Source organism: Tasmannia lanceolata, unplaced genomic scaffold, assembly GCF_043159265.1.
Source record: "Tasmannia lanceolata isolate RefF3 unplaced genomic scaffold, GAP_Taslan_0.1 ptg000008l, whole genome shotgun sequence".
NCBI lineage: Eukaryota > Viridiplantae > Streptophyta > Magnoliopsida > Canellales > Winteraceae > Tasmannia > Tasmannia lanceolata.
Genome location: NW_027518685.1, coordinates 7383781 through 7396635, shown reverse-complemented (window position 1 = coordinate 7396635; position 12855 = coordinate 7383781). Strand labels below are relative to the sequence as shown.

The 12855-nt window shown below is 37.7% G+C and overlaps 2 protein-coding genes across 4 annotated transcripts in view; both read left to right on the top strand.

Moving 5' to 3' along the window:
- PRA1.H (prenylated RAB acceptor 1.H) overlaps positions 1 to 3457 on the top strand; it is a 32272-nt gene extending 28815 nt beyond the window's left edge. Inside the window, exons 3-5 of one of the 3 annotated variants that reach the window (XM_077387597.1) lie at positions 2525 to 2596; positions 2688 to 2799; positions 3039 to 3457. In XM_077387597.1, the coding sequence (XP_077243712.1) occupies positions 2525 to 2596; positions 2688 to 2779 (164 nt within the window). In that variant the 3' untranslated portion in view covers positions 2780 to 2799; positions 3039 to 3457. Of the gene's footprint in view, positions 1 to 2524; positions 2597 to 2687; positions 2800 to 3035 lie in introns of all 3 variants that reach the window. The other 2 variants (XM_077387598.1, XM_077387596.1) reach the window with 2 other exon arrangements.
- Positions 3458 to 5597: 2140 nt separating this feature from the next.
- On the top strand, positions 5598 to 11427 carry LOC143884171 (putative protein phosphatase 2C 58). Its single transcript, XM_077387593.1, has 5 exons — positions 5598 to 5841; positions 8524 to 8775; positions 9253 to 9529; positions 10719 to 10873; positions 11065 to 11427. Exons 1-5 carry the CDS (start codon positions 5809 to 5811, stop codon positions 11200 to 11202), a joined length of 855 nt encoding a protein of 284 aa, XP_077243708.1. The 5' UTR covers positions 5598 to 5808; the 3' UTR covers positions 11203 to 11427.
- Positions 11428 to 12855: the final 1428 nt, after the last annotated feature.

Genomic DNA, 12855 nt, shown 5'->3' with positions numbered 1-12855 from the left:
TTTTTGTCGTGTTTGATCATCCTTCCACTTGAGGGGCACTTGGTGTCGTTTCAACATGTTCTCTGCTCGACAAATGAAGAGGCCGATTCTTTGGCTCGTAATGAGGCTGATAGAGATTTTTTTTTTGAAGAAGAAAAGGGTTGATAGAATTTTTTTGTTGTTGTGTTTGATCTTCCTCCTCCTTGAGGTGCTTCTTTGGTTTATTTTGTTTTTGTTTCCTTTGACCATCTCGGTCGTGGTTTCTCTTTTTGTCTCATTTTTTCAATGAAGTGCTTCACCATTGAAAAAAAAATCATGACATAATATCTAGGAGAATTATGTCTTTAAAAAAACGCCATGTGTACAAGTAAAAATATCTGCAAAAAATGAAATGGTATTGAGAACTTAAAAGAGACTATAATAGGACAAGACCCTAATATTTGAATGTACAATTTCAAAAATAAAAAGGGCAAAAATAATCAAGAGGGAGAGAGGAACTTGTATATAGAAGAAAAATGTAGTTGTTTATGCTTCCCAAGCTGGCAAAGATGACAGATATGGCAAGTAGGAGCTTTTATTACATGGCGCTAGTGTAGATTTACTAGATACTGAACACTGGTGCTGAAGTCGTATGAGCCAGAGACTAATATTTGGTCAGAAAGAAATAGATGGGGATATTGTATCTGACAGTGGTGTTAACAGAGCTGAAAAGAAACATAGATTCCATGACAGAGTCCTTCAGCAAATGTCTAGCCTGACCAGAAATCCTTTGCTGTAACCAATGTAGGGGTAAACATAAAACAACATTGGAATTGTTCCTATAAATTGAGAACTGATACTAATTGTTTTGTATGATCGGGATAAAATATGCATTAGGAAGAGTCAAATGGCCAAATAGAGGGAGAACATGAGTGGTACCAATATGGGATATGGCCGTATCAGTCACCCATGGGTTTATTTGAAGCATGTTTATAGGTAACCAAAGATGAGAGATTTACACTCATCATACAGAGTTGTGATGCCCGGCACTGGTGCCAACCACCAAGGGACTAGAAAGAGTGACAGAGAGGGAGAGAACACACCATGTGACAGTGCTGTTTGTTAAAAATTGCCATCAATCTTGAATACATGTTAGTAGCAGCGCGATTCTTTTGTTCATGTATTTGACAGGTGATAGCTCCATTGTTGGAAGGGGCAAGAGGACAATATATATGGGGATGAGAATTTTCACCAAGAGGATGAGAAAGTTATCTGCAGCTCTAGTGCCACAAAGTCAGCCTTGGAACACAAGGATTGGGCAAAATAACACCACCTTGAGGGTTTTGGTGTTGATGGTTCATAGTTGGAAATCATTTTTGTTGCCCGTGATGGCCATGTCCGTAACCACGGCCTCTGACTAAGGGACTAAATGAGGGTCTTTTGATTAAGCTCTCCTTCCTATTGTGCTAGAGAAGAACATACATTAATGTTATAAAAGAAACAGTGGAAGTTTCAAGTGGTAGGAAAGAAGGGCAATTTGTCACCACTGTAATAAACATATGCGAGATTCCTCTCGAAGTGCTTCAAGAACATCGACAACCTTGACTTTTTGTAAGAAGATGTACTATTTTTTTCTCCCAATGATGAAGTTTGAATTGTTCCAACAAACTTCTCACTTGAGGTCATCGCCACTGATGCAAGGGCTCAACTCCAACAGGAAAATAATGTTAAATGGTTGTATATTATGGTTTCAAAGCATGTCTCACAGGATGATGATAACCTGATTGGGTTTTTTACTTTTGACGGATCACACTCTTCTTTTTGAAGTGATCTAGAAGTATTTTCCAATACCCTGTGAGCCGTCTTGCAAATTTGCAGCTCGATTCGTTTCCCTGACATAGTTCCCTAGACATCTCTCTTAGGTTTGGAGAGCTTCAGCAAGCATATTAACATCAAAGCCTTCTATTAACCTTGATGTTTTTGAGATGATTTGTATGTTAGCAAATGCATTTTTGGATTTCCATCAAGGATACAGATTGGAGATGTTCAATAGCATGCTGTGCTCTTGCCACTGTGACTAGTCATATTATATAGTGTTGCATGTCATCCTTCTATAGCAATATGTCAAGACTCCATACCATTAAAAAAAAGATGTCAAGGCTTCATAATAATAGCAATAAGCGGCATATTTTATGTTTACTGGTGGCTACTTGCTTTGGTTTCTCAGTAAGTTCCACCGGAAAACCTTTGAACAAGATAATGCTTGCGGTTCCTCTCATGGAGTTACAGAAAATGTTCATTATTAGTTTCTGAAAAAATCATGTACATTGACAAGGCATCTTTTCTGCCTACAAGTAAATGGTTTCAACTCATAATAGCTTGGGATCATGGCATCTTATGCAAGTTATTAATTAAATTGTGTATTTATGTAGGGATAAATTGGGTGCCTTAGTTCATATTCTTAGAGAAACCAATGATTCTTTTGGTTTCCCACTATGCATAGCTTTGTAATATAATTGGATCAGACAGTTCTTTCTTAGTGTATAACTACCTTGTCTCCTTGCAGCAACTGCAGTTACATTGTACTTTTCCAATGTTCAGATTGCTTTCCTTTTCGCAATTGGTATCAGTTATGCAGGTGACTTCTGTATCATCCCCATTTATTTTCCATTCTTCCCTTCTTTTGGCTATTTTTTTCCTTCTTCAGCGATGATATTGTGTCCTTTCAGCTATGATTTTGCATGCTTCGCTTCGGAAGTTGACTCCTTCAAAGCAGCCTACTCGAGTAGATGGTTATAAAAGATCCCAGAGAAACAGATAAAGGATTGACACCCTGCCCATGTATTTTTCTCATCTCATGTTGTTTAGTATGTGATTGTTCTGCGATTTTCCCATTTGATAAATAATATTACAGTGATGCGACATGCTCGCGCGCACACGCACACACAATGGGAGGTATATCTGCATTGTCTTGTTTTGATATTGGTAGCCATGCTTTTATATTTGAACTATTATGATTTGCTGGTCATAGCTTGTTTGGGAACTGTAACAGCAGCACCTTCTTGTTTTGGTATTAGCAGCCCTCGATTGGCAGCTGATAACTTGTTGGGGATTGTGACAGGCAATGAGAGAAATCATTACGTACTGGTTTCAAGAAAGAGTTAACCTGAATGTTGTGGGTGGAAAGGTGATTCGAAGAATGTGAAAAGTGAGACATGAAATCTCACCTGGGCATTGGAAATTAGAAAATGTATTCTAAATATGTTTTATATTAGTAAGGAACTATCTCTATAAACTTCTCAGTATAAATCCAAGAAGTGCAAATGATATGGTGGATTGGGTTGGCAAGAGGAATAGACCCGACTGAGCTTTTCAATTGGGGTGAATATGAGGACTGATTAAGTTGTATTTTTTTCCCCTTGTTTTGGGACAACTCGTCCCGGCATATATATATTTTGTACTAAAATTTTCTGTTATAATGAAGTTCTTTTTGTTATTACTTGGAAAAAAAAATGGGAGTTGTAAAATCAAGAGAGGGCTACCAATGTCAAAGTAAGAAGTGTAAGTAGGTCAAAACACTTGGATGTTAGTAAAATATGGCTGGGTGGTACGTCGACAAAATAATCTAGGAAAAATTGCCAATGGGGGACACTAAAATACAAGAATTGTGAAATGGGTACACCCTTTTCAAAAATTGTTAAAGAGGGTTGATAACCCCCTTTTAAGAGCTTGATAAAGGGTTGGTAACCCCCTTTTAGAGACTTGATAACCCCATTTTGTCCCTCTCTAACAATTTTTCAATAGTGTGTCACCCGTTGATAATTCTTGTATTTTGGTGTCACCCGTTGGCAATTTTTCCAATAATCTATTGCCGGGAGGAAAAAGTGTAGTCTTTCTAAGTAAATCTGCTTTGAGAAAGGACCTTGCATACTTGTGTATTGTGATTGAAGAAAATTGAGGACAGAGTAAACATCCTTGGAAACCGGTAATTTACAGGCATCCTAACCAGTGCCAAAAATACAGTGAAAATGGAGTTCCGTTTTGGAAATGTTTTCCTTTCAAATTTTATCACATGTTCATGCACACGTGATAATAAACGCATTGAGAATGTTTCTTCAAAATTTGTTTTAGGAGTGTAAAAAAAACAGTTTTAAAAAATTCAACGTCAAAAGAAGAGTTCATCTCTATCCGGTGATAAAGAAAGGGAAATGTTATCAGCACTACTGTATTTTGATGATTGCACTCCTCACTTTATTAAAAGTACGGTATTGCCGCACCATAGGATGGTCCAAACCGTCCATTAGACGGGCCACACCCTAAATAGATTGTGCCCCAAAAATTATTTCCATAAGTTGATCCTAACCCTCCGATCTGTGGAGGGACTGAATGATCCTACTCCTCTATAGATCGGAATGGTGGTTGTTGCGCAACTTATTTAGGGTGTGGCCCATCTAATGGACGATTTCCGCCAAGAATAGTTCTGGGCATATCTGACTATAAGATATTTCCCAGATTTATGGACTTTTTTAAAGCAAAATTCCCATTGATAAAATGCTTAATTACACCATTAAAAAAGGCTTAGTTAGTCTTTGTTGGGCACTTGCTACCAGCACGTGCTAGCAGTCCTCTAACGTACATAATAAAAGTCGGTGTCTTGTACAGTGATTTCAAATAGAATGGTCAGACTTCAAGCAATAATAGAGCTTGTCAGTCTTTGTTGAGTAAATTATATTAATGGGGCTCTTTCTTTTTGAAGCATAGATATTTTATTAGAGAAAGTCTAAACTGAAGGACGCCCTTGCCAAAAAGGAACCCTTTCACGATGGTGATGTGCAGCCAATAGGAGAGCCATTTCACCTCTTTTTTGCAAGGGTCCCTTAGTCTAGACTTCCTCATTTTTTTTTATTAATTAAAAACTACTGTAGGCGGATAAGAGAAGACTAAGGTCTCCCAACTACCCCGGTTGACCCCCTCCCTTACTAGTCGTTATATTAATTGATCTCACTTTTGAGGTGTCTGTTCTCTCTCTCACACGAAAGAAGAAGTGAGTCTTTGTAAAATTGCCTAGAAAATTCCATAAAATATGCCTAATAATGTATCTTAAAAAATAGGGTAGTGATAAATCGACCCCCTAATATCCTAAATTCACCCCCATCTCTCTCTCTCTCTCAGTACTGCGCTATATTGGGGTCGATTTAAGATATATGGGGGTCGATTTATCAGCGCCCAAAATATAATATTCTTAATAATGTATCTTAAATTCAATCAAATATTTGGGTTTTAATAAGCTGATAAAGTGAAATGGGAAATTTAAAAAAAAATCTAATTTTCTCAATTAATAGATAAATAATCTAAACCTAAACCGTCAGTCTGAATTTAAGCAATGAACCAACAACCAAATGATTTCATATGAATTCATAAGTAATTGAAAGTATATGAAACAATTTGATCTGTACAACACAACTTATGAAATAACGACGATACTTCATAAAAAACAAAGAGGAAAAAATTTGAAAAGTCCGCCGGAATAAACTGGTCTGATCTTTAGCCATTCACACGGGCACCGTCCGATCTGATCTGATCTGACTAGAAAACATGACTTAGTTGTTAAGGATACAAAAAATACAACGGTGCCCATCAAAATGTAGTTGACTTTTGGTAATTCCACCACCCACGTTACGAACACGTCTTAACAGAGAACGCGGTCACTCCTTCTATATGTGCGGTTCCAAAATCATCCTCTCTCCTGCTTCCCACAAACTCATACTCTATTTTTCTTTCTCTAGGGTTTCAGTTTTTCTTCTCTTCTTTCTTTCTGATTTTTACGTATTTTAAGTGCATAAGAACGCCATGACCGGAAAAGATATCCTGCAGAAGATTAAGGTATGAATTATCTTTCACCCTTCCCATCTATTTCTCTATATGTTGTTTGTTTTTCTAGACTTTCTTTCCGATTTTTGTTTCTTGTTTTTTTTTTTTTAATTGGTTTTTGTAGTATTTTTTTCTTCTTCTTTTGTAATGCATTTTGTTAAATGGATCGGCTAGGGCTAGGGTAATTAGGGTAAAGGGGGTTCGAGAGAAGATGGGATTGGATCTTAGCAGAGTAGAATGCAGTTAAGGTTGGAAAATTCAATTGTTGGTGAATGGTTTAAGGATCTGAGCAGGATATTAAAATTTTATAAGGCACATGTTTGAAACAATAGGGGGTGAATTAGAAGTCCTAAAATGGTGCACCTACTTCAGTACTGATGGGTTTTGGGGATCCATGTTAGAAACAATCAGAGGTGAACAACTAGTCTTAAAAGAGAGCACCCATTTAAAACTAATGTTTTTTTTCTAAAAAGAAAAAGAAATTCCTGAACTACAAGTCTTAAAAGAGAGCACCCATTTAAAACTCATGATTTAAAAAAAAATCAAATCAAATCCTGAAAGTGCCTCTTTGAATTGTCAGGAAGCGATCAGGCGAAAAAGCTGTGTTTTTTTTGTTACATTTTACTGATAGGGTATAATCCCACACAGAAGGGCAATAACAAAAGTTCAAAAGTCATCGATCGACTTGGCACCCGTCTAGTAGACTAAGTTTTGTCTGAGATAATACGATATTGATACCGGGAACGGATATTTCCTGAATACTTCAGTATTGAATTAACCATCTTGTTCCAAATGTATTCCTGGATACTTTAAATTTTCATGTTCCAAATGTGTGGACTTTCGTCAAGTGAAGTATTATGCTTCATATTTGTAGGTGTTGCCTAAACAAAATTCTTCTGTGCTTCTCCTTTGTCCTGCCAATTTTTCCCTCCTAAAAAAGAACCTCCTTTTGTTTAAGAAAGAATTCAAGGCCATGCTAAGATTATAAGAGATTAGTTTGTGTAAAAAATTGACGGCTTTGTAGTTGGAGGGGAAAAACCAGGGCATGACTTCATAAGATGGCTAACATGATAAGAAGAACAAGAAAATGTTTAATGGTTAGAGATCTCTAATCGAGGAGAAAAATGGAGTGGAGGAGGCCTGAGGCCATAGTGGATTTTTGTAGGAATCTTTACAGGAACAAGTGAGATTGGAGGCTAGTGTTTTAAGGTTTGGAGTGTCGGGTGATCTCTAACAAGGGTGCTCTCCATTGTTAGGTCGCAGCAATAGAGATATTTTTTGTGAAGATTCATTAATGGGGATATTTATTCCACATTTGTAATGCTTATCCTAGATAAATAGACTATGAGCTTTGTGAAAGCCTTTGTCCTTGAGCCTTGAGAAGGTTATGGAGGAGACTATCTCTCTGTTTCAAGTTGCTTCCATAGAGACCATCATAAGTTGGAGGGGATTGTAATAGTTAAAGAATGTTTACATTTTCAAGCTGCCTCTTGGGGTGAAGATACCTTCTAACACCTTGTGGTTACCGTGGTGGAGAGAATGGAGAAGAAATTTTCACTATGGAAAATGGGTCACTTTATCTTTTGGTGGGAGGATACTATTGATTAATGCTTCTCTCGTCAGTTTGCCTCTATATGTCAAGTCCCTGTTCAGGATTCGATGGAAGGTTGCTAAGAAGATTTGAGAAATTACATGGGGATATCCTTTGGGGAAAAGTGTAGAGAAGGGACCAAGATTAGGACCTTATAAAGTGGGACAAGGTGTGCAGATCAGAGGTGGTGTTTCTTCCTTGATTTTTTATTTTTTATTTTGAGCTAGCAAGAAAGGGAAAGGTGCAGAGGGTGGGACTGCAAAGTGATACTCATAGAGAGGCTTAAATGCATGGTTGTCTATAGATTTTTTTGGGGGTATCACTATCAGATTTATGGTGGGTTGAGATAGGTCTCTAGTTTTTTTTTATTAGTATTTGTGTCGGTGAATGCTCCATTGTGGGATGATTTCTTGCTTTTATGTTATCTATGAATACGGGAGTGAGGGTTTCAAAATGTTACGAGAGAATGGTGGTGCAAATATTTGGCCTATGAAAGGCAGTTTCTTGGGTCAAGTCGTTACTTACAGTGAGAGACAAGCCATAGAGGATCTGGGCCCAGATTTGGAACCCCCCCCCCCCCCCCCCCCCCCCCACCACACACACACACACACACACACCATGCGTAATTGTTGGAATTTTATCTTATTATTAATAAAGTTTTTCTTTTTCAAGAAAAAAGAATGAGAAGGTTCATGTAGGAACCAATGATGTGGTAATTCTCTTGCCAACGGGGCAAATAGGGAAGTATTAGTTGAGGGGCAATCTCTGCTACTTCTGTTGTTTTTCTTCTTTAAATCTAGTTTCATTATGTTTCAAAAAAAGTGCTACCCATGCCACGTTTACCGCAGGTCCATGAAGATTAGTTCATTACTAGAAACCTTTGTGATTAATTTATATTCATGATAAGAGCATGTATGAGGAGCTCTATATCCTTTGATTTTATCAGGAGTTCTTGTAATCATCATTCCTTTTTACATCAGTAAAACTTTAACTAGCATTTTCATTTAATTTAATTGTAATTTTTCTTTTCCCTGTTGCAAGCACAAGGCTTGCATTCCATCACCACTGTATTCCTAAACAACACAGATATTGTATACTCGTAGGTTAAAGCTGGGATTGGCTCATCTACATCGGACACAGGAAAAGGCAAAAGCAAATTGTCGGACAGGCATATAACTCATGGCTTCCAATTAGTCAAAGGAAAATCAAATCATGCCATGGAAGATTATGTCGTTGCCAAATTTAAGAAAGTAAATGACTCTGAGTTGGGTTTATTTGCAATATTTGATGGACATTTGGGTCATGATGTTGCAGATTACTTGAAATCCCATCTGTTTGAAAATATTCTGCATGAGGTAAGTTTTTTTTTTTACGTTCATTAGTGTTTATTTCTGCATTCTGCATGAGGTAAGTTTTTTTTTTTTTACGTTCATTAGTGTTTATTTCTGCATGCACGTGTCTATTATGTTGAGAAATTGACGACGTCAACTGAGGGTGCGTTATTTAACCTTCTTTTAGAGTGATTTTCCGTTTATTTAGAATAAAAAATTAAAATTGTGTTCTCTAGCGATTTCAACGTGTCTAAGAATTCATCCTAATTTTTAGGCATTATTTTCTGGAGCGAAAGTTTCTCGCTCCATGAAATCGAGCACTATCTCACGATCTTCCCCTCACTCCACGCTCCATGTTTTTTAAGGGATAGTTAGGAAAAACACAATTCTAATTCCGAAGGACTCTAAAGGATAAAAATTAATCCTAATTTTTAGAATGAAAATCTCGAGAATGGTTAAAGAACGAACCCTAATCTCACTGTTTTTTCTTGCTGTGAACAGCCTGACTTTTGGACGAAAACAGAGGATGCAATCAAGAATGCATATAAGGAGACGGATACCAAGATTTTAGAGAAAGCGGTTGAATTGGGAAGAGGAGGCTCAACGGCAGTTACAGCGATATTGGTCGATGGTGAAAAGCTGGTAGTAGCAAATGTTGGGGACTCTCGAGCTGTCATATGCAAGGACGGTGTTGCGAAACAGCTATCAGTTGATCATGAGCCAAGAAGGGAGCGGAAGATCATTGAGAAAAAAGGTGGTTTTGTGTCAAACCTGCCAGGTATCCAGCGATCTCTATTTTACTTTCAATAAATTGTTGGCTAAAAAATTTCTGTTCTTTGGCACCAATTTTCTTTTCCAGATTTTAGTAATCGGGAATCCTGAACAGCATCTCAATTCTGTTTGTAATTTTGGTGTTCACAATCATATAGCACTCTTTAAAACGTGACTTATTTTTTATATACATTCATATGCTCTTTTACATCATGTATGCATTCATAAGGACCTTCACAGGATATTTCAGAACTGTGTGAACTCATATATTTGCTTATGGCTACGAATGTGCATAATTATCTGAACTCTCTTTAATATTGCTTTTCATGTACCATTTAATTCTTATTAGCTGGACAGTTGAAACACTTGGTTTAGGAACCAGGATCCAACTATGGACTGATCCATGGGCCTGGTGAGTGGGATAACCTAGTCTGTGTCCAAGTAATACGAGTTTTCATTGACTTGGCCAAAATTATCAAGTTTTGTTAACTTTGTAGGACCAAAAACCCTGGATTGAATTTCCCAAGTTAGCATCTATATCTTGGTCCCTATGCAAATAAATAGAGGACAGCAGATTAATTAGAGGAAGACAAAAGTAGTCAACAGTTAATAAAATTTGAAGTCGTCTATATGGGATCAGGCTATGATTTGTGGACACGGACACGAGTTTCGCGTGTCGACACGGACACAGACACGGAGTGTCAGACATGGCAAACCCCCAAAATTTAGAAACAGGGACGTGGCTAAAATAGGAAGTGTCTATATGATACAACAACAAATATTAGTTAAAGAAGAGCTATAAAAGAGTTTATAATAAAAGAACAATTAATAATAAAAGAGGTAAACACAATATGCAACAATAAAACAGAGTGTCACACTTGACACGTCAAAAAAATGTGTCCATACCCACATTAAGTCCAACACTTATAGCAGTAGATATAAAAGTGTCCAAAGGAGTGTCGACATGGGTGGACACGCGTGTTTTGTCGGACACGGCAGGACACGTGTGTCAGCAATAAATTCGAAGTGTCGGCTAAATCACAGGGATCGGGTGAATATTGATTTGGTCTATTGAGATAACAAAAGAAGGATATGTTCTTTTAAATTTTTTTTTTGGTGGGTATCAACAAAAATTTTCTATTTCTCTTTCCTCACGACACAATTAACAGTTTAGCTACATGATGTGCTGGATTCAGGGGACGTACCACGTGTTGATGGGCAGCTGGCAGTGGCAAGGGCATTTGGTGATAGGAGCTTGAAGATGCATCTAAGTTCAGAACCGGACGTGGTAGTTGAGATGATAGAGCCAGGTACAGAGTGCCTCATCTTGGCGAGCGACGGATTATGGAAGGTGAGGTTCATTATCTAGGCCTGTTTGAATTTATATTTTGGTCAAGTTAGTGTTCTCAAGTTTATATTGAACCCAGTTAGGCGAAGAACCCGGACTGGATTGGCTTGTCTTAGTCAATGATTGACCTAGAGAGTTTGGTCAACATTTTGTGGATAGAAATCATATTTCTTGGGTAATTGTTATCTTTTCAGGTGATGTCGAACCAAGAGGCAGTTGATTCTATCAGACACATAAAGGATGCTCAGTCAGCGGCGAAGCATCTGTCCGACGAGGCTCTCTCTCGGAAAAGCAAGGATGACATTTCATGCATTGTTGTTTGTTTTCACTGACCCATCTGGTCTGATCTGCTTGGTGCTGGCCGAAGCTGTTTTAGTTAACTCTTTATGTGTATACTGATAATAACTATGGTTTCCAAGCATTTGTAATTTTCTGTTTCTCTTTTATAAGAGTGCATTAATATTTATCACTCTACTGAGTTGTAGACTGAAACGTGAAACAGTTGTGTTTTGGGTACATTGCAATTATGTTCGATAAGCCAGAATATTGGAACTGCATTAGTCTGTATCTTTTATTAAGTGTTAGATGTTTCCATTTCATTAAATGCCCATCTAAGGGCATGTTTGGCCACACTGAAATCGTTTTCATTCCTTCAAATTTGATTCGTGTAAATGTTGCTTCAGGGAATAAGTTCTCATAAAAAAAACCAAGAAAAAACCTCTCATTCCCAGGAAAATGAAATGCAGCCAGCAAGGTTTTTTTAATAATCAGTTTTACGCAAAAAAAGTGCCCCACATAATTTTGATTCCAGAGAAGAAATTTTTCATAAAAAGAAATTTCAGTATGGCCTAGAGTTGTGATTAAAATGACTAAGATAACATTTAAAATAAAAATAGGTGAGAGATGACTGGTTCTTGTAGCCCTCTTTCGCTTGAAGAAAAACATCTCCTACCGAAAAATAGTTTTTGTAGGGATTTTTTTTCCTTTCCATGGTTTAGAAGGAAATGATATCTTTATGATTAATTTAGAGGGATATTATCATAAATAGAAGGTAGGGGACTAGGGGTGTAAACAAGCCGAGCCGAGACGAGCTTGGCCCTGCTCGGCTCAGCAAGGCTCGAGAGCCTTACCGAGCTCATGTTATATAAAGAGCAATGATATATTCACACCCCTCATCTTCCTTGGACAACCCTATCTAGTGTAATTTGACTACTTTTTTTACACCGCGGGGGGGGGGGGGGGGGGGGTGGTGTCCAAGTAACAAATGGGTTTCCAAAAAAGAAGTGATATATTTTGCGTCCCCCTTTCACTCCCTGGACAACCCTTTTAGTGTATATATTAATAAATAATATATATTTAAATATATTAAATCCTTAACGAACCTTAACGAGTTGAGCCTGCCCTAACTCGGGCTCGGCTTGTTAAGCTTAACGAGCTGGACCGGCCAGCTCGGCTCGGGTCCTTAAGGATTTGAGCCGAGCTTTTACTTAGCCGAGCTCGAGTGAGCTTCCGAGCCCGAGCCCAAACCCAAACTGACACCCCTAATAGAAGGCATCTCTAAGTAACAATTGAATAAGGCTAGTTGAAAGTTATATTTTCTCCTGTGTAAAAAAAGTATGAAAATTTTGAAATACCCTATTTTACTCTTGAAACTTTTCCCCAAAAAAAGGATTGGTTGGATTTTGTGCTTTGCTTTTTGGAATGGGGAACCTTGACTGAGATGACCGAAATACAACAAAGCAGGAAAGAAGGGAGAAAACAGCAAAAATACATGAGCCTTTCACAGGACCCAGGTTCCCTAAGCTTTACCTATCAAAATTCAATTATAAAAACCAAAGGAGATTAACCAATTTTGGAATGAGACACTGCACCCTAATGCGACTCTGTCTAATTTCCTCCCACGGACAGCTAAGGGTGGATTCAGAAACTCATTTGAATGTTGGAATGACCACCACTCAATGCATGACAACAGAAAATATGTGTTA